The sequence below is a fragment of the Xiphias gladius genome, chromosome 4, assembly GCF_016859285.1.
Source record: "Xiphias gladius isolate SHS-SW01 ecotype Sanya breed wild chromosome 4, ASM1685928v1, whole genome shotgun sequence".
Classification (NCBI taxonomy): domain Eukaryota; kingdom Metazoa; phylum Chordata; class Actinopteri; order Istiophoriformes; family Xiphiidae; genus Xiphias; species Xiphias gladius.
The window spans coordinates 25,621,448-25,639,574 of record NC_053403.1 but is presented as its reverse complement, the minus strand read 5'-3'; the positions used below and the strand labels follow the sequence as shown (position 1 = coordinate 25,639,574).

The window sequence follows — 18,127 nt, the reverse complement described above, 5'->3', positions numbered from 1 at the left end:
AGTCCTTCATTTAGGTTATTGGGTTTTTTGTTTTTTTTTAAGAACCAGGCAACACCACACCACTACCATACATACAGGTACAGGACAGGTAGAGGACAAGCGCACACACCTGGTCGGGTCTGTGTTTCTCTATCAGAACAAGAGAGGCAGCAGGAGCCATGCTTTCTTTATTCGGTTGTTTGCTGGCTCGTCCCGGCGAGTGGCCTCAGTGGCCTTCTGATTCCGACTTTGGTCACCAGTCACTCGTGTATCGTACAGGCCCGTCAGAAATGAGGTTACTTTGAGTCCCTCTGGATCCTTGTGTTATTAGTGATGCTGCATCACTAAGACGCTGTATTGTACGGCATCTTAGGTCCAAACTGTGCTCTTTTTAATCATTAAAATAATCAGAAATAATAATAATTCTGATTATTATAACCAATTGTTAGCACTAGATACTGTATATATATTGATTTAAGGTCAAGAAGACAGAAACCTGCTGCTGGGCCTTTGCAGATTTCAATGTTATAATTTTGGTTTTTATATAGTTATAGAGGTATACTGCTATATAGCACATAATGCTGTGGGGCACTGAGTGTAGACTGACGAGGGAAAAAATGAATTAAACAACTCTTTAAGCATCAGGCTGCAACATAACACAAAGTGAAAAAAGTGAAGGGGTCTGAAGACCCTCTAAACACTCTTGCAGAGTGGACTGCAACTAAAAGCTCAATAACAAGTCACACATCTGAATGGTTCTGACTTTGGTTGTGTATCTTTTCAACTGGAGAGGTGCTTATGAGACTTCAATAATTATGATAAAGTGAAACTCTTACTCGTAGATTTTTATGAAGTGAAGTGAAATGTATGTAAGGATGATCAGAAAATCTGGCTTCAGTTCACTACCTCATCATCTGCGTCGCCAGCTTCCCCGTCTCCGAAATTTTCGTAGGCATGTTTCAAGCCCAGGTTTGCGCGTGTACGCAGGGTTATGAATGAGGCCCCAGAACAGCTGAATGGACCTGGAGGTGAGGCGCTTTTTGTCAAGTACTGGTTCTTGAGGTCTAAAGTTCCTAGTTTTTTTTAGGTACGCTTGTGCAAACTGATGCAATCCGATTTTACAGCTGTGCAATAAATTCTGCATCGGAAGCCGAAACAGGGATCAGGCCTGGTAGGCTAGTGTATTTTACGAGGTCAGTGCTTGTTTCAAAAACTAAGATACGAGTCCTTCCTAGTGTTTCCGTTCATTGTTACCATTTCTGTTCATTGGAAAGAAAGTCATTGGACTGAGATGTGAACGAGACGACAGACTCTGTAACTTCATTAAGAGAAGATTTATTATTCAAAGTCTAAAAGACAGAATGAAGGAAGAAAAACACTAGAAAACAATAAAAGCAAGAAACATTTAAAAATATTGCACATGTGGTACATTTTACTGGGTACTACACATATCGTCTTGCTTTGGAGACTGAGGCCACCACTCGTCCTTTCTGGCCGCACCCGCGGCTGCAACTGCACCTGCATCTGCATCTGCAACACACCAAACTTTTATCAGACACATGAGCAGCATCCTGGTCTCCGTCTTCCAGCGGCTGTGACGATCAGAATGGTCTAAATTATTTGTTCTTATTAATGTGCCACTAGCAAACAGTAATGGTGGTGATCAAGTGTTTCAGTGTGTGTTTCATCTGACTGGAGTGTTTGTTGTTTACTTTCAGTTCATAAGCCAATAATGATGTTGATTTCAAATCAATACGTTGGATTTATTATGCCATCACAGGACAAAGTGCTACGCTACTCTCCATACTCCAAGACAAACCCTGCCACCTCCTGTGAAACATTACCACCATGTAATGTGTGCAGGATTGCAGGCTGATTGAAAGGACGCTCCACTATTAAAATGGGAGCGACCTGAATGTTCGCTGACTCGTGCAGGACACGCCTCAAAGACTGAGAGGAGACATTAGGACCTGGGGATTTAATCAGAAGCATTGTACTGCTCTACACTGTTGCTTTTAATGATACTAAACCTGGTCAACATCTTGCCACCAAGACATTACAATAGGGGCTGAAATTAGGTTGACATGTCAGAAGCCAAAAAACGGATTCAAAATAAAAACTAAGTGCACTGATTATTGTAATATTTAAGCCCATGTTCACCAGGGGGGGGGGGGGGTGAATTGTTGGGAAGAGAGAAAAAAAAAAAAAAAAGAAACAGAAACCCTTCAGCTAAGTCAAATAATAAGAAAGGAATTAGTAAACGCTGTTAGATTCATAACATCAAAATTATGAGAAAGTATCTTAAAAGAGAAGTGTTGGAATCTCAAACTTTTAACACAATGCAGCTCAACAGCAGCACAAACTACAGCCTCTACAATGGCTGTAGATGAATCAGCACCTTCTGAGATGGTTTCCATTAAAACTGAACATTAGATCCTTCATGAAGGAGGATTTATTGCAGGACTGTTGGATCAGACCATGATCGTTTCAGCTACTGGAAACCGAATAATATCTCAGTCTGGACTTATCTTGTAATTATGACTTGGGATTTCAGTGTTTTGGGAGAAAGTGTATCTTCATTGTTTTTTTTTAATAAAAATCTTTTTTTTTTTTTTTAAATAAATATCCTCATGGTAAATGAGCTTCCGTACTGTGAAGCAAGATTTCTTGTTTAAAATATAATGTCTGGTCTGCAGACAGTCAGTCATAGTCTTGCACAAAAAGCAGATATTTAAACGAAAGCTCAAGGAACAGACGACTCCTAAAAAAATAAAAATAAAAGGGGTGAATCCATCAGGTGAGGAAAGCGTGTGTCAGTGCTGATTCGTGTTTCAGGGCTCAGTGGGAGACTGGTAAAGTCCCATCACCGCATGCTTCTTTTAGCACAACCCCAGTGATCCCCAAACACACAGTGTGACATGGCAGCAGTTACCCTTCTCTGCATCTGCTGTATCAGGAACATGGGAAACCTCTGCCAAAACAAACAGCTCGGGTCTTTATGATGTTCAGAAAATCTCCAGGGAGAGTGACACTCAGGCTACACATCGACGTAGGTGAACTTTGGCGGTGGCTTACCTGGAATGGTGCCGAGGCTGGAGTTATCGAAGAACTGCTTGGGACAGGTTCTGGAGAGCAGCTCCGAGCTCCCACCCACATCGAAGAATCTGCTTTTGGGAGAGTTGAGCAGAGAGACCTTTGGAGAGGCCGGCAGCTTCCTGGGAGACTCGGAGGTCATTGGAAGGCCGCTCTTGGTGGGAGTGCAGGGCGATGAAGGCTTGTTCACGTCAGCTTTGTTCTTCATCTTCAGCTTGGCGGTTCTGCTCTTCCATTTGCTGATCTCTCCCTGCTGAGTGGACGTCAAGCTGTACAGACATGGGGACAGATGCAGGGCTGTCAACAAATATTCTAAATTTTTAAAAAAAAAAGAAAAGAAAAGAAAAGAAGCATCACTACTGCACTGAACGACTGCATGACGGACAGGAGTTTTCACTTTCACTGATTGAAAATGAAATGTAGGTCAAGCAGAAACGAGCGAATAAAACAACGACGATGGCAGAGACCTCACGACCCAACTTGGCTGCAGAGAGAGCGATTGGCACTCCGTGAAATCTAAGAAAGCTCCCTTTGGAAATTCTACGGATTTTGGTCACTAGACGCCTAACCTGTGGAACCTGGAGATAAAGTTGGATGCAGGCTATGAAAGCTACAGTTAGCCTAGCATTCCAGCACTAGCAACCCGAGGGCACATCTGGAAAATATAAACCCAAGTAGTCGTGAGTCTCAGTGTATTGGTTTGCCCCCTTATGGACATAACGCATAAAAATAGAAATTCAAATGGTTTGAACCTAGGTGTTTTTTAACAGAAGGAATGATGAAACGGCATTTTGGGCCAATGTTGCCGGAGCTAGAGAGATGCCATGAATCACATGAACTATCCCAGTAGTTCTGCCCTCAAACTGGTTAATCGTACCTTTCCAGCTCAGTTATTTTCAGTTGAAGCCGTTTGACTTCCTCCTCCAGTCTGGTCTTCTCCAGCAGAATGCTGCTCTTGATCACCAAACCTCTGGGGTTGGTCAGTTTAGCATGGAGGTCCTCACCCTGCAGGACTGAATTCAACAGATCTACATTAGTGTTATTCTCCATTTGACCAGTCTTACTCTTTAGAAAGGTAACAAAGTCACTTTAAAGCCACATTAATCAACTTCTGGGGGTAAAATCAAGTCCTTCATTTTAATTCGGTGATCCAGCTTCTACATGTCTGTGTCATTATCTCATGAAAGAGGCACAAAAGAAACATTACACTATGTTACCACCTGAAGCTGACAGCTGCAAGTAAGTAGAAACACATTTCTCATGCAATGAAAACCATCAACGTGCAGACACACACTGGTGACTTACATGACTCCTCTCCTCGCTGTTGTGATCTCCTCAAGGCCTCCCTCAGCTTCCTCAATGAATCCTCCTTTTCATTCAACACTGTGGTCAACCTCTGAATCCTGAGAAGAACAAAAAAAGTGGTCGCAACAGTCGGTCATGGAACAACTAACAACTTCCCGTAGTGTTTTCTTTTTTCTGATAAGGTTAGGTTATGACCTCAATATATCAGAGGTACAAAATACTACTGAACTGATGCGGACTGACAACAGGCTTCTGTCAACCATTTCAACCCATTAAATGAGACAAACACTAGAACAAAACAAAGGGTAAAATGAATCCAAAGGGCACTTACTCTAGTTGGTGTTTATCAGATGCTGAACTCATCTCCACCTCCATTTTGAAGAGTTTTGTGCGGACTTTTTCCAGCTCAACAGCACTGGGTGATGCATTTTTCTGATATGGGAAAGGACAAATAGTACAATATAAATGGCTCAAATTTAAGATTCCTAAACAAAAAACTAACAAGTGCCATACATGTAAAAGTATGTCAACAAGCCTCTTCAGCCATAACAGAGGCTGCTACTAAGTCCTTTCCGATGGGCCTGAAAAGGGGATCTTATACGAACCTCAGACTCTCGCAGTTTGCTCCTGAGGGTTTGGATTGCATTCTCTTTCTCCTCAATTTGAGCGCGGCTGTCCTGCAGCTCTGTCTGCAGCAGCTGGGTGGCTTGTTTATGGTTGGACACCCTGTTGTTGGCTTTGACCTGAGCCTCCTCCAGCTGCTCATTCTGTACACGCAGAACCTGGAAAACAGAAAAGTATCTGTCACCAGTTGATCGTACACAGGTTTCCCCAGACATGGAAGCAACTGCTATGCAAAGACACAGGTCAAAGAGAGAAGCTGTGCCACACTGTCCCATAATAAGACCAAAACCTACAAGTCCTTCTCTCGGTAGTGACTTCCCTACCGTGTCTGTGGCTCACTGGACCCAAGCTCACTGGCTCCTACTGAAGACGTACATATTTAACAACACCTCACAAATATATAGGTACTCAGGCAGGAGGAAACTGTGTTTGTTGGGGACTATTTTCAGCAGCGGAATAATCCACATTTGGTGCTGTGGTGAGAATTTGTGGCAGGAGGACTGACTCAAAATAAAGTGTGTGTGTGTTCACGGTGATGACGGAACTTGTCACCCGGAGCAACAGTGTGTCTCACTGATGTGTTTTAACCGTTTTGGGACAACGATGGAGCTCTGAGGCTCAGAGGGATCAGATGTACAGTTGTTGGTTTGGCTCTGCTCATGGGACTTGAGATAGACTCTGGATATATACACACACACACACACACACACACAACACTTATTTCTTAACAAGAAGAACAATATAGATTATCAGCAGAGTAATTCTATAACTAATGTATCCAAATCCGATACCAATTCTTTTAATCCAGTGAATGTAAAAGATGTTTTGGCACACCACAAACAGAGAGAGCACTCATTTTCCAAGCTGGGATGTAGAGAAAACTAACAAGTAAGATAAATCAGAGATTCCTCGTCTCTTGGGATGTATTTATTAATCCAAACTGCTTAGAACCTGAGATTTTAATAAAGTGGTGGATACTTTTCCCCAGAAACTAGCGGCGAAAAACCCCACCGGGTTTAAGGGCAAGCGGCTCACTTTGTTGGTGCCTGCTACTAACTGATGCCATCGGTCACGAGCACATATAAAACAGATGTAACAGACCTACTCTGACTTTTTCTTCAGTTTGCTGGAGCTGAAGAACAAGTTGCTGGTTGTCCTTCAGCAGGGAGAGCTCTGTTTTCAGAGGAGCTCCCTCCAGCGCCTGCAGCAGAGTGGATCTTTTGCTTTTCTCCTCTCTGAGCTGAGAATCAGCCTGAGCCTCCAGCAGCTTCAGCTCCTCAAACAGACCACTCTGTTCATCAGTGATGCCCTGCAGGACATACATGGACAATATGACATTAGAAAGACAAGCAATAGCATTGCAATAAATATATTATTGAAAACTGTGACAATTTCTTATGAGCTAAAATCACATTTCAAAGCACCGGAAAATGTTAATGGAATCATTATGGATTCGGATCATTATTGTTTTTTTTTTTTATTTTAATAAAAAAGTAGCACATTCATCACTGCACTTAACAATAAGTGGTATGTATTAAAGTTGATGCATGTTGCTTAAAATTCCCCATGAGAAGTGTTTTTCAATCTGTGATGCAAAGAAAGATTTTTTTGGTGGAATGGCTTTTTCAGGAAACAAGGTGAGCCCTGTGACTGAAGACAACCACGCCGCAGGTTTCCACTAACTGAACTCATTTCTACCTGCTAATGAAACAGTCTTCTGAAAAGAAGCGTTGGGCTGGAAAGAAATCACATCATACATACTGTATATTATATACAGAGGGCCGACAGATTAGAGGAAAAACCGACATCAAGTGTCTCAGTCGGCTGTTTGGTCACCTCGAGCTGCCAGAATGGCTTCAATTCAACGCAGCTTAAAGTCTCTGGGAATCTACTGGAGGGATGGACGCCGTTCTTCCAGAAGATTTTCCCACATTCGATGTTTTGATGATGCTGGTGGAGAGCACTGTCTAACACCTCAGTCCAATATCTCTCATAGGTGTTCAGGTGGCTTGAGATCTGATGACTGTGAAGGCCACAGCACATGATTCACACCATTTTAATACTATAAGCATTCCGTGACCCCTCATGCTCTATGTGGAGGCATCTGCATTTGCTCCACTCATTTATTCAGGCTTTTCCTTTCATTTGTCACTTGTCTGTACTTTTAACCTGTTTCCCAAGTTGCGACTCCCATTTGTAAAGAGGGATTATAATTGAATACAAAACAATGCTTTTATATTATTCTTGTGTTGTACATAAAGAGCAAAACCGTGGCTGGCTAAACAGTTACCCAGAGTATCACGGCTCACTATTGTTAGAGTGGCAGACACAGTATCCAGAGTATTTTTGATTCAGTACTTAAAACCGAGGATTTTTTTTCCTCATTCAATTACTCAAAATTAACACAATTGAATTTAAGAAAAAGTAAAAATATCAAATTCTGTTGAATCTGAGCTAAATCTGTTAAATTGTAGCTGATTTGAATCACATTAAACGGGCTTTGAATTCTAGTGTATTATACGGTTACAAATGTACCGGTACTGTTTTTATATCTGATGGTATACATCTAAGGATAGAGGTAATTGTCTCATGGGGAGAGATACGCACTCCTAGTGATAAAGTACACAGTGATAGACATCCATTGGCTGCGTGTGTCAGATTGTGTTCCCATTTAGGTGCAGTGGTTTAAGACCAAGTTTAAGACGTCCTGCTAACCTAGACAAACCCAAAACAGAACCGCCCTTCTACCTGTGGAAGAGGTAGTTAGAGAAGTGAATGTTAAACACGACCTGCAGAGCCATCTTCTTGGCGTGTGCCACAGCAGATCTGCGGTCCAGCTCACAGCTGAGGATGCTGTCGAGTCGGCTGAAGTTGATTGGCTGGGTGGTGAACACAGCCTGCAGCTGCTCGTTGAACATCTCCCTCTCTCTGATCTCAGCTGACAGCTGATTTGGGTAAGAATCCATGTTGGCCCAGAGCTTCTCTAAAATGCTGGCCATTTTCTACAAAGCCAGCAGAGTCGTCACAGAGTTTCAGTAAAGAAATGTTGGAGAGATGGATATATACACTGAAGAATAACACACAATCACAATTAACACAGAAATCAGACAGAAGTGACACACATGACCTTAGTGCAACGTGTGTCGTTGAATCCTCCTCCTGCTCCTGCTTTTATACTTCAAACTGCCCTGGATAAAGCCATTTACTAAATAAATGAATTGTAAGACAACCTTTTTGAAAAGGCGGAGATGCTCTCTCACCTGCTGGTAGAGCTGCCTCTTGTCCAGCAGCTCAGTCAGCCTGTGTTCCCACAAGGTGTGCAATTCCTCCTCTTTGACAGAGTAGCTGGGTGCCTGCACTCTACACAGCAGCACATCCTGCAGCCGCCTCTCCTCATAAACAGCCAAATCTTTCTTCACCAACTCCTCAAACAGATTCCTGTAGGCCTGGGCTTTCCCGCGTAGCCGCGCCTGAGGAAGCAGAGCACAGGTTTTCAGGTTACCGCCCGATCAAAAGAGGAAGACCTTTACGAATTTTCAAACAGAGAGGACACTGATATTTACTATAATGTTTCCCAGACTCTGAGCAGTCTGTAGTCCCAGCTGACAGAGAGTGGTGTAGGCATCCATGGTGGGTTTTGGAAGAGAGATCAGATAATGATCCTTCAGGGAACTCTGTACTCTCAGGGCCTTGTCCATGGGTGTGGAGCTATATGTGGAACAATTGTCTACAAATTGCTGCAATCCTCTGAAGGACTCCTGCAATGATATCAGTGGTATCACTTTTATTGAACTCTAACATTAGAAGGTCTTTGCCTTTCAGCTTACGGTTAAGAAAAATTCACAGGTGAAATTACCTGAAGTTGCACAGTGGAGTCAAGCAGCCTTGATGACACTGTCTCTTTGACTCCAGTGGCGTGCTGATCCAAACTACTCAGCTGCTCTCTGAGAGCAGAGATGGTTGTGTTGGCTTCACTGAGCAGCTGAAAGGAGAAGAGAAAGAGAAAAACAGAACCTCTATCTTACAATATCCACTTTTATGTAGATGATACAATCTTGTGTGTGCATGGCTCTTCCCCATCTCAAATCATGTCTAGATTAAAGTCTGCCCTCAATGTTCTTCAGACATCTCTAGATGTTTGAGGGATGTGGTCAATCATCAAGGCTGTGCTTGGCTGTGGAAATGTCCTGTACCCTCACATGCTACTCATTCCATCTTAAAACAACTTGATGCAGTTACTATTGTGCCCTTGCTTTTCATTATGGGAGATCAAAATTCACTGTGTACTATATGAAAAAGGAGGGCTATTCTTTACTTGCAACAAAAAGAGAACTACACAGTACTGTTTCTGTTTATAAATGTCTTCAAAGCCACCTCAGTATATCACATTTCTTCTAGAATTTAAAGCCAGTTCACCAGAGTAAATCCCAGGGCTGGCTAACTGATACCTGACCAGTAAATACTGATTCTGGGAAGACTGCCTACCACTCCCTTGCACGGTATATTGGAATAAATTACAAAAGGACTTTAAAACTTCAAAATCTCATCTCATTGGATGAATATAAACTTTTAGTTTTGTATGTGCTTGTGTGTGACTGGCTGTGTTTTATCTCTGTTACATGTCTCTGCTGAACTCATCTCTCTCTTACTAAAGACATTTTGACTGTAGACAAACCTGCTGTAAGGCGTCTGCTTCAGCTTTAGCACCAGTTTGTCTCTCCCTGTACATTTGGAGCTGCTCCTCGAGCTGCTGCACCTGACAGCAACAACGGAGACAGTTACAGGTCATTCAGAACAGACATCACAGCTAACAGTAATCTTAACAGAGAGATGGGGTAATTTCTGAAACAAAAAAACGCCACTGAATGTTTATGAATGTGTAAAGGAGAATCATCCATCATCTCAGAGGCCTTCTCAGCCTCATCCCTTTGATAATTACTGTTTCGATAAAACACACCACACAGGGCAGGTAAAAGACACTTAAAGCAAAACATTTGTATTCGATCATCATGTCCAGCTACTTTCCAAAGTATATGTCCGGATTAAAAGGCATGGTCATATTAAGTCTGCATATTATATCATACTACGGCTGGCAGGTGGACTTTTTCTGCCACTTTGGACAAAGCCAGGTTAGCTATTTCCCTTTGTTTCCAGTCTTTATGTTAAGCTAATATAATTGGCTGCTAACTGTAAATTAATATTTACCAGACAGAAATGAGTGTGACATCAGTTTTCTCCTCTAACTTGCAGCAAGAAAATGTTGAACTGTTTCTTTCAAACTTGAGCAGTCAATGCTTTGGACCTACTTCTTGTTGCAGCTTGGCCTCTTGCTTTCCTCTCTCCGACTGCTGCTGCACATTCAACTGCTCCTGCTCGCTCAGTTTCTCCTGGATGACTGAGAACTGTAGTTGGAAGAGAGCAAAAATTAGCCGACAACATAGAAGTGCCGGTTTAAGTGACTGCTGCTGAATTACCAATGACTGTATAACTACACATACGTACCGTCTCCATCCTGTTCTCCAGCTCTGTTCTGAGCTGGTTTTTCTCCTGTCTCAGTGCCTGCAGTGTCTCCTGCAGCTGATTTCTCTCCTCACTGAGAGACGTCACACTGCACAGCAGCCTTTCCATCTGCTCTGTAGAGGTTTGACAGCTGGCTTCCTTCTCAGAGCATAGACTGTCTCTCTCGGCTTTAGTATTCTCCAGTTTTGCTGTTAGAGTCCTTATCTGTTAGGAGCAGAGCAGTTAAAAGGATCATCCTACTCTGAAAACAAGTGTTTCACAAAAGCATTCTTCACATTTATAACAAAGTGAGGTATCAGACACTAACCTGTTGAATTAAAGAACTCTCCTTCTCCTGACTCAGTTTCTGCAGATCAGAGTTCATCTGCTTCTGTTCACGCAGCTCCTCTTGGACTGACTTTAGAAGCTCTTGTGTTGTGGAAACCTTTAAACAAAATGATAACTTTTGTCAGTATAACATACAAACATCATCCAGAATGATGGATGAAAAAAAAATAGCAAATTATGTATATATAACACTAGAATGGCACACAGTAGAGTGCAGATTTCCACCACAGTAAAAAAAAATGCTGTAATGTTAAGGTAAGTGATAAAAAAAAATTCCTGGATCTGACTCTTCAACCGGATTTGCACCAAAATGTAACAGATTCTTCCCTGGCCCATGCTACATCCCTCCGCTAAGTTTGGTGCAAAGTCTTTTAGCGAAATCCTGCTGACAAATTAATAAACAAAGAAACAGACATGGGCGAAAACACAACTTCTTTGGTGGAGGTAAAAAAAAGAAAGAAAAAAGCATAAACCACAAATACATGACAAATCAAAAACCAAAATCTACCACGACTTTGCTGAGTCGATGCATCGGACCGAAGTACCGACGGATTCGACTCTGAACTCCCTGATTCGCATGCACCCCTAATAACAATGCTATAGACATTTAATGTCGATCAGTCACATTTACCCCATATACAATTTGCTTAGTTAGGTTAGTATTAGCACAGATACTGATAGAGCAGATTGATTTGATTTTTAACCCAAATTTTATAGTTAAAACTGATCTCACAAACAGTCTCACATTACATTATGTGTAGAAGAATGATCACTTCCACACAGAGAATTTTACAAATTTTAAATTTGGGGAGAAGACAGTTCTGGTATTAGAGTCCTGCATCAGTATCAGTATGGGGAGAGAAAACATTAATACATCCTACAAAAACCCCAGATAATATCTATCATGTCGATGTGTCAATGGAGTTCTGTACACGTCAGTCGATGTGGAAGCTCTTCCAAATTAGATTTGAACCAAAATGTCCTATCACATCTGCTTTTATGTTTACAAAAATACGTGCAACTGTGCAATCAAGGCTGAGTGACAAACCTCAGTCTGCAGTATCTCTATCTTATCCTCCAGCTCTGCTTTGAGGTGGTTTTTCTCCTGTCTCAGTCCCTGCAGTGTCTCCTGCAGCTGATCTCTCTCCTCACTGAGAGACGAGACACTGCACAGCAGTTTCTCCATCTCCTCTGTGGAGGTCTGACAGCTGGCTTCCTTCTCAGAGCATAGACTGTCTCTCTCGGCTTTAGTATTCTCCAGTTTTGCTGTTAGAGTCCTTATCTGTTAGGAGCAGAGCAGTTAAAAGGATCATCCTACTCTGAAAACAAGTGTTTCACAAAAGCATTCTTCACATTTATAACAAAGTGAGGTATCAGACACTAACCTGTTGAATTAAAGAACTCTCCTTCTCCTGACTCAGTTTCTGCAGATCAGAGTTCATCTGCTTCTGTTCACGCAGCTCCTCTTGGACTGACTTTAGAAGCTCTTGTGTTGTGGAAACCTTTAAACAAAATGATAACTTTTGTCAGTATAACATACAAACATCATCCAGAATGATGGATGAAAAAAAATAGCAAATTATGTATATATAACACTAGAATGGCACACAGTAGAGTGCAGATTTCCACCACAGTAAAAAAAAAAATGCTGTAATGTTAAGGTAAGTGATAAAAAAAAATTCCCGGATCTGACTCTTCAACCGGATTTGCACCAAAATGTAACAGATTCTTCCCTGGCCCATGCTACATCCCTCCGCTAAGTTTGGTGCAAAGTCTTTTAGCGAAATCCTGCTGACAAATTAATAAACAAAGAAACAGACATGGGCGAAAACACAACTTCTTTGGTGGAGGTAAAAAAAAGAAAGAAAAAAGCATAAACCACAAATACATGACAAATCAAAAACCAAAATCTACCACGACTTTGCTGAGTCGATGCATCGGACCGAAGTACCGACGGATTCGACTCTGAACTCCCTGATTCGCATGCACCCCTAATAACAATGCTATAGACATTTAATGTCGATCAGTCACATTTACCCCATATACAATTTGCTTAGTTAGGTTAGTATTAGCACAGATACTGATAGAGCAGATTGATTTGATTTTTAACCCAAATTTTATAGTTAAAACTGATCTCACAAACAGTCTCACATTACATTATGTGTAGAAGAATGATCACTTCCACACAGAGAATTTTACAAATTTTAAATTTGGGGAGAAGACAGTTCTGGTATTAGAGTCCTGCATCAGTATCAGTATGGGGAGAGAAAACATTAATACATCCCTACAAAAAACCCCAGATAATATCTATCATGTCGATGTGTCAATGGAGTTCTGTACACGTCAGTCGATGTGGAAGCTCTTCCAAATTAGATTTGAACCAAAATGTCCTATCACATCTGCTTTTATGTTTACAAAAATACGTGCAACTGTGCAATCAAGGCTGAGTGACAAACCTCAGTCTGCAGTATCTCTATCTTATCCTCCAGCTCTGCTTTGAGGTGGTTTTTCTCCTGTCTCAGTCCCTGCAGTGTCTCCTGCAGCTGATCTCTCTCCTCACTGAGAAAGGAGACTCTGCACAGCAGTTTCTCCATCTCCTCTGTGGAGGTCTGAGTGTCGGCTGTACTCTCAGACAGCAGACTGTCTCTCTCTGCTCGCACACTGTCAAGCTCCTCGGTCAAACTCTGAATCTACAAGGACAGAACTAATTGTAATTTCCAATATTGGGAATGACATCAATGCAATATGTATGTTTGAATAAGGCTTGTATAGCAAAGTCCTCAAAAAAATCTATCAAAATGAATCTCATCTATTCAGGAGAGAGCAGCCAGCATTAGACAGTAAGATCATTCTGTGTGTACTTCATGTATAAAAGTCCTGCCTGATTTCGAAGCTCTTGTAGGTGGATGATACTCTCTGCATCATCCCCACTGTTTGGTCTGCTCTCCAGCTCTGCCTTCTGATTCCTCAGCACGTTAATCTCATCCTGGAGAACTCTAATTTTCTCATGAGACACCCTCAGCTCCTCCTGATTCTCAATCATCTGAAAGATATTTCCACCACATGAGTTTACAAGTGAAAATCTTATCTGTACAAACCACTAAAAATGACAGGTTGCTATATCCCTTACCAAGTTCTGTCTGCTTGGAAAGAGGGTAGAACAGTTTTCACTGAGTAGTTAAAATCTGAATAGATTTTTCTCTGATATGGATGTGGTGCATAAGGGGTTACAGTAAAATTAAAGACTCCACACGTTTAGTAAGTAAAAGAAAATGAAGAAGGTAAGAAACCCTCACCAGGTCTATATTCTCTTTAAGGTCAGATTTCAACTGGCTCAATTCCTCCTTGGTATTCTCCAGATGATTCTCCAGCTGTTGAATCTGAAGCAACAGGGGAGAAAACAAGTAACAGTTTCAGCACTATTCACATTTTCTTGTGAAGCCTTTATCTGCTTGAGCAAACCAAGGAAGGCATAATCAACAATATAAACTGAAAATCAGTGCAGAAATACGGATACAATAAAAGAGTTATCCTCAAGAATCTTTTTGTATGGTAAGGGAAATGAAATAAAATGAAATGAAATTGAAATAAAAATCTCACTGTGGTGAAACAAGGAGAATAAGTGAATCTAACCTGTAGAAGTCGTTGATCCTCCTGCTCTTCTTTCAGTGACTGTGCCTCAGAGCTGAGCTGCTGTTGTAACTCATACTGCATCTGCATGGCAGGGGGAGAATATGACTTTAGTTTGCACCAGGTTTGAAGGCAGTCCTGGGGTTATAAAATTATAACTTTTTGGAGTTACTATAATCACTCTTTTCCCCAGGTTTGATATTTGAATTTTTCATATTTAAATAAAAAGGGAGCAGAATTGTTGGAGTACTGCTGAAGTCTACAGTAAGGTTATCTGCATTCTATGTTAATCTTGTTGAACAGCACTGTGAACTTATTCATAGTGGTCTGATTCAGGATGAACATCTGCAAATTTGCTTTAGCCATTTGTTATAGTTTGTAGAATTAATGTAAAAATTTTGTACATAATTCAGTTGCTATATTATAAATTATTTTTCAAGTAATACTTGGAATTATCAATGAGATTTGGGGAGAAAGCAGTTTTATGTCAGTACATTTGATAATTTTCAGAATTTAAACACACAGACATATGTGCTAAAAATCTCAAGAATTCCCCGGGGGAAAAAGAACAAGATTTTGGCAAGAAATTTAGATTTTTACCATCTCCGTCTTGTCCTCCAGCTCTGCTTTGAGCTGATTTTTCTCCTGCCTCACTACTTGCAGTGTCTCCTGCAGCTGATCTCTCTCCTCACTGAGAGATGAGACTCTGCACAGCAGTTTCTCCATCTCCTCTGTGGAGGCCTGACAGCTGCTCTCCTTCTCAAACAACAGGGCATCTCTCTCTGCTCGTGCACCCTTTAACTCCTCGAAGAAAGCCTCTCTCTGTTTAAATGGCAACATACATACAACCACCAGTAAGAACAGCATCAGTGAAACATCAGATTTGAAAATATTCTTCCTTAACTTTTTAAATCACCTGCTGCTGTATATCAGATTCTTTCTGCTCACACAATTTCCCCAAATCTAACATCTTCTGCTCCTGCTCTTGCAACTTCTCCTGAAGAGAATGTAGAAGACACTGACCCTCTGCAAACTAAAAATAAGAAATAGATTTGAACATCAAAAGTTGTACAGTATTTCTGGAAATCAGCTTACAACAACATACAGCTTGAGTGAAATATGTTACCAGGAACAAACCTCTTTTTCTTGCTGAGCCTGCCTCTCTTGGTCCAGTCTTTCCAGGTCAATATTTCTTTGATTCTGCTCCTGCAGCTGCTCGTGAAGTGTTTGTAAAAGGCTTTGAGTTTCTGCAACCTAAAAATTAGAGAAACAGTAGTTATTTTTCTTTTCGCCCATACAAGAGGAAACCTCTTTAACATTACTGACAGTGTTCTTCGCAGTTGAACCACAGAACATTAAATGCGACATTGGGAAAAAACAAATCTCCTCACCATCTCTTTCTTATGCTGCAGATCACTTTCCAATTTATTTTTCTGTTCACTGGTGATATGTAGAGTAGTCTGTAGTTGCACAATCTGTGAAGAAATTTTTTTTTGTCAAATTCCAAAAACAAAAACAAAATACATGCAGTTTTGCAATAGATGGTGTTGGATGGAAGTGAAGTTAACCGTAACAAACCTCACTCTGGAGTGTATCCATCCTATCCTCCAGGTCTACCCTACCCTGCTGCTTCTCCTGACTCAGCCTCTCCATCTCCTCTGTGGAGGTCTGAGTTTTGACAGTCTTCTCAAACAGCAGACTCTCTCTCTCCACAGTCAAACTCTGAATCTGTACAATTGCGAAAAATTCTATGTTGGTGAATAATCAGTGAGATTTGGGGAAAAAGCAGTTTTATGTCAGTACATTTGATAATTTTCAGAATTTAAACACACAGACATATGTGCTAAAAATCTCAAGAATTCCCCGGGGGAAAAAGAACAAGATTTTGGCAAGAAATTTAGATTTTTACCATCTCCGTCTTGTGCTCCAGCTCTGCTTTGAGCTGATTTTTCTCCTGCCTCACTACTTGCAGTGTCTCCTGCAGCTGATCTCTCTCCTCACTGAGAGATGAGACTCTGCACAGCAGTTTCTCCTTCTCCTCTGTGGAGGTCTGAGTGTTGACAGTCTTCTCAAACAGCAGACTCTCTCTCTCCTCAGTCAAACTCTGAATCTGTACAATTGCGAACATTTCTACGTCGGTGTCATCTACACGAGACAAACTAACTCCTGCTACAGTGCGTACAGAGTTTATGTTGTGTGAACGGCTACTCATTCTGCACGTTATTTCACCATTTTCAAATCCCATTTCAAATTTTACCATTTTATAAAATGGGAAGTGCCTGGGTAATGCAAAACCTACGGTATATGTTATGATCACCAGTTCTCTTTATTTCAACTTTGGTTGAAAGGAAGATGTTCCTAAATCCTACAATACCCATGAGCCTTTCAGAGATGCACATCTAGACTGTAGCATATTCAAAATACTTCACCATTGCTAACGTGAAGAGAACACAAAACCATACTTTCCAAAGTTCCCTGAAATTCACCAAGTTTTCAAAATCAATTACATTGCAGGATCAATTTTCAGTTAATTCAACCGCATTGACTGTTCGTTTATTTATTTTTTTGGTGAGATTTCATTTTTGTAAAAAAAAAAAGTAGTATGCCTGAAACATCAAGAACCCCTTACATGTGTTTGTAGAGTCTTCAGCTGTTCATTCATCTCAATGAGGCTACCATGTGGTTTGGGTGTTTGTTCAGCCTCCAACTGTCTAATTCGCAATTTCTGACTACGGTTCTTCTCCAGAGTTTTCCTCAACTCCTCCTGATTTTCAATCATCTATTCGATTAAAAAAAGAAAAAAATTCTTTTGGGCAATGACATGCATAGATAAAAACAAATGGCAAAAATTCGAAATCAGCTGACAGAAGTAAATTTATTTGAAAATTTGGATTGGCAAAGCATTCACACGATGACTGACCATCTCCACATTTTCCTGCAGATCCATCTTGAGCTGATCTCTCTCAGCAGTGACAGAAGCCACAGTAGAGAGCAGCTTTGTAATCTCCTCGGCAGAGCCTTGAGCATCAGGTATCGGGAGAGTCTCTTTCTCACATCGCACACACTGAAGCTCCTGTGACAAACTCTCTACCTGTTCTCATGGGAAGATTTCCAACGGTTAGGATACTGACAAAGCAGGATGAGTAAAACCAGTCTGTTTAGAAACACGCAAGTATGTAGACATAATTGCGCAAAGAATATCCTGGAAACATCCAAAAGATAAACTCATTTGTAACAATGGTATATTTAAATCGTGAGAAAGGATACTCAACACAACAATTTTTTTAAGAGAACACATTCATACATTTATTTAAGATTTAGAGAAAGCAAAGAAATCACTCAATAAATCCACATTTTGCTGCAAATTCATCCGGAGCTGATCTCTCTCTGCGGTCAGGGACGTAACTGTAGAGAGCAGCTTCTCCATCTGCTCTGCACCAGCATTCTTTTCAGACAGCAGAGCTTCTTTCTCTACTCGCACACGCTGAAACTCTTCATTCAGCTGGTCCAGCTAGAAGTATCCAGGTAAAAAAAAACAAAAACATTTAAGGTTATAAGTATGGCATATGTGCATATGGGTATATACTTTCTATATGAGCTACACTTTTCCTTACAGGATCTATGATAAGAGAAAGAAAGCAAAGGATAT

At 41.0% G+C, this 18,127-nt stretch overlaps 1 protein-coding gene across 6 annotated transcripts in view; it reads right to left on the bottom strand.

Moving 5' to 3' along the window:
* Positions 1-1,352: 1,352 nt before the first annotated feature.
* cenpe (centromere protein E) overlaps positions 1,353-18,127 on the bottom strand; it is a 33,031-nt gene continuing 16,256 nt past the window's right edge. Inside the window, exons 24-54 of one of the 6 annotated variants that reach the window (XM_040124685.1) lie at positions 17,822-17,989; positions 17,399-17,569; positions 17,108-17,257; positions 16,388-16,588; positions 16,057-16,206; positions 15,870-15,953; positions 15,616-15,732; positions 15,395-15,511; positions 15,079-15,300; positions 14,482-14,562; positions 14,145-14,228; positions 13,730-13,891; positions 13,305-13,538; positions 12,234-12,350; positions 11,897-12,130; positions 10,829-10,945; positions 10,504-10,725; positions 10,308-10,403; positions 9,677-9,757; positions 8,858-8,983; positions 8,565-8,759; positions 8,262-8,471; positions 7,791-8,003; positions 6,107-6,310; positions 4,983-5,159; positions 4,709-4,809; positions 4,378-4,475; positions 3,950-4,085; positions 3,055-3,341; positions 2,912-2,950; positions 1,353-1,515 (exon numbers count right to left, since the gene is read on the bottom strand). In XM_040124685.1, the coding sequence (XP_039980619.1) occupies positions 1,412-1,515; positions 2,912-2,950; positions 3,055-3,341; positions 3,950-4,085; positions 4,378-4,475; positions 4,709-4,809; positions 4,983-5,159; positions 6,107-6,310; positions 7,791-8,003; positions 8,262-8,471; positions 8,565-8,759; positions 8,858-8,983; positions 9,677-9,757; positions 10,308-10,403; positions 10,504-10,725; positions 10,829-10,945; positions 11,897-12,130; positions 12,234-12,350; positions 13,305-13,538; positions 13,730-13,891; positions 14,145-14,228; positions 14,482-14,562; positions 15,079-15,300; positions 15,395-15,511; positions 15,616-15,732; positions 15,870-15,953; positions 16,057-16,206; positions 16,388-16,588; positions 17,108-17,257; positions 17,399-17,569; positions 17,822-17,989 (4,698 nt within the window). In that variant the 3' untranslated portion in view covers positions 1,353-1,411. The remainder of the gene's footprint in view (positions 1,516-2,911; positions 2,951-3,054; positions 3,342-3,949; positions 4,086-4,377; positions 4,476-4,708; positions 4,810-4,982; positions 5,160-6,106; positions 6,311-7,790; positions 8,004-8,261; positions 8,472-8,564; positions 8,760-8,857; positions 8,984-9,676; positions 9,758-10,307; positions 10,404-10,503; positions 10,726-10,828; positions 10,946-11,896; positions 12,131-12,233; positions 12,351-13,304; positions 13,539-13,729; positions 13,892-14,144; positions 14,229-14,481; positions 14,563-15,078; positions 15,301-15,394; positions 15,512-15,615; positions 15,733-15,869; positions 15,954-16,056; positions 16,207-16,387; positions 16,589-17,107; positions 17,258-17,398; positions 17,570-17,821; positions 17,990-18,127) is intronic. The other 5 variants (XM_040124686.1, XM_040124687.1, XM_040124688.1 and 2 more) reach the window with 5 other exon arrangements.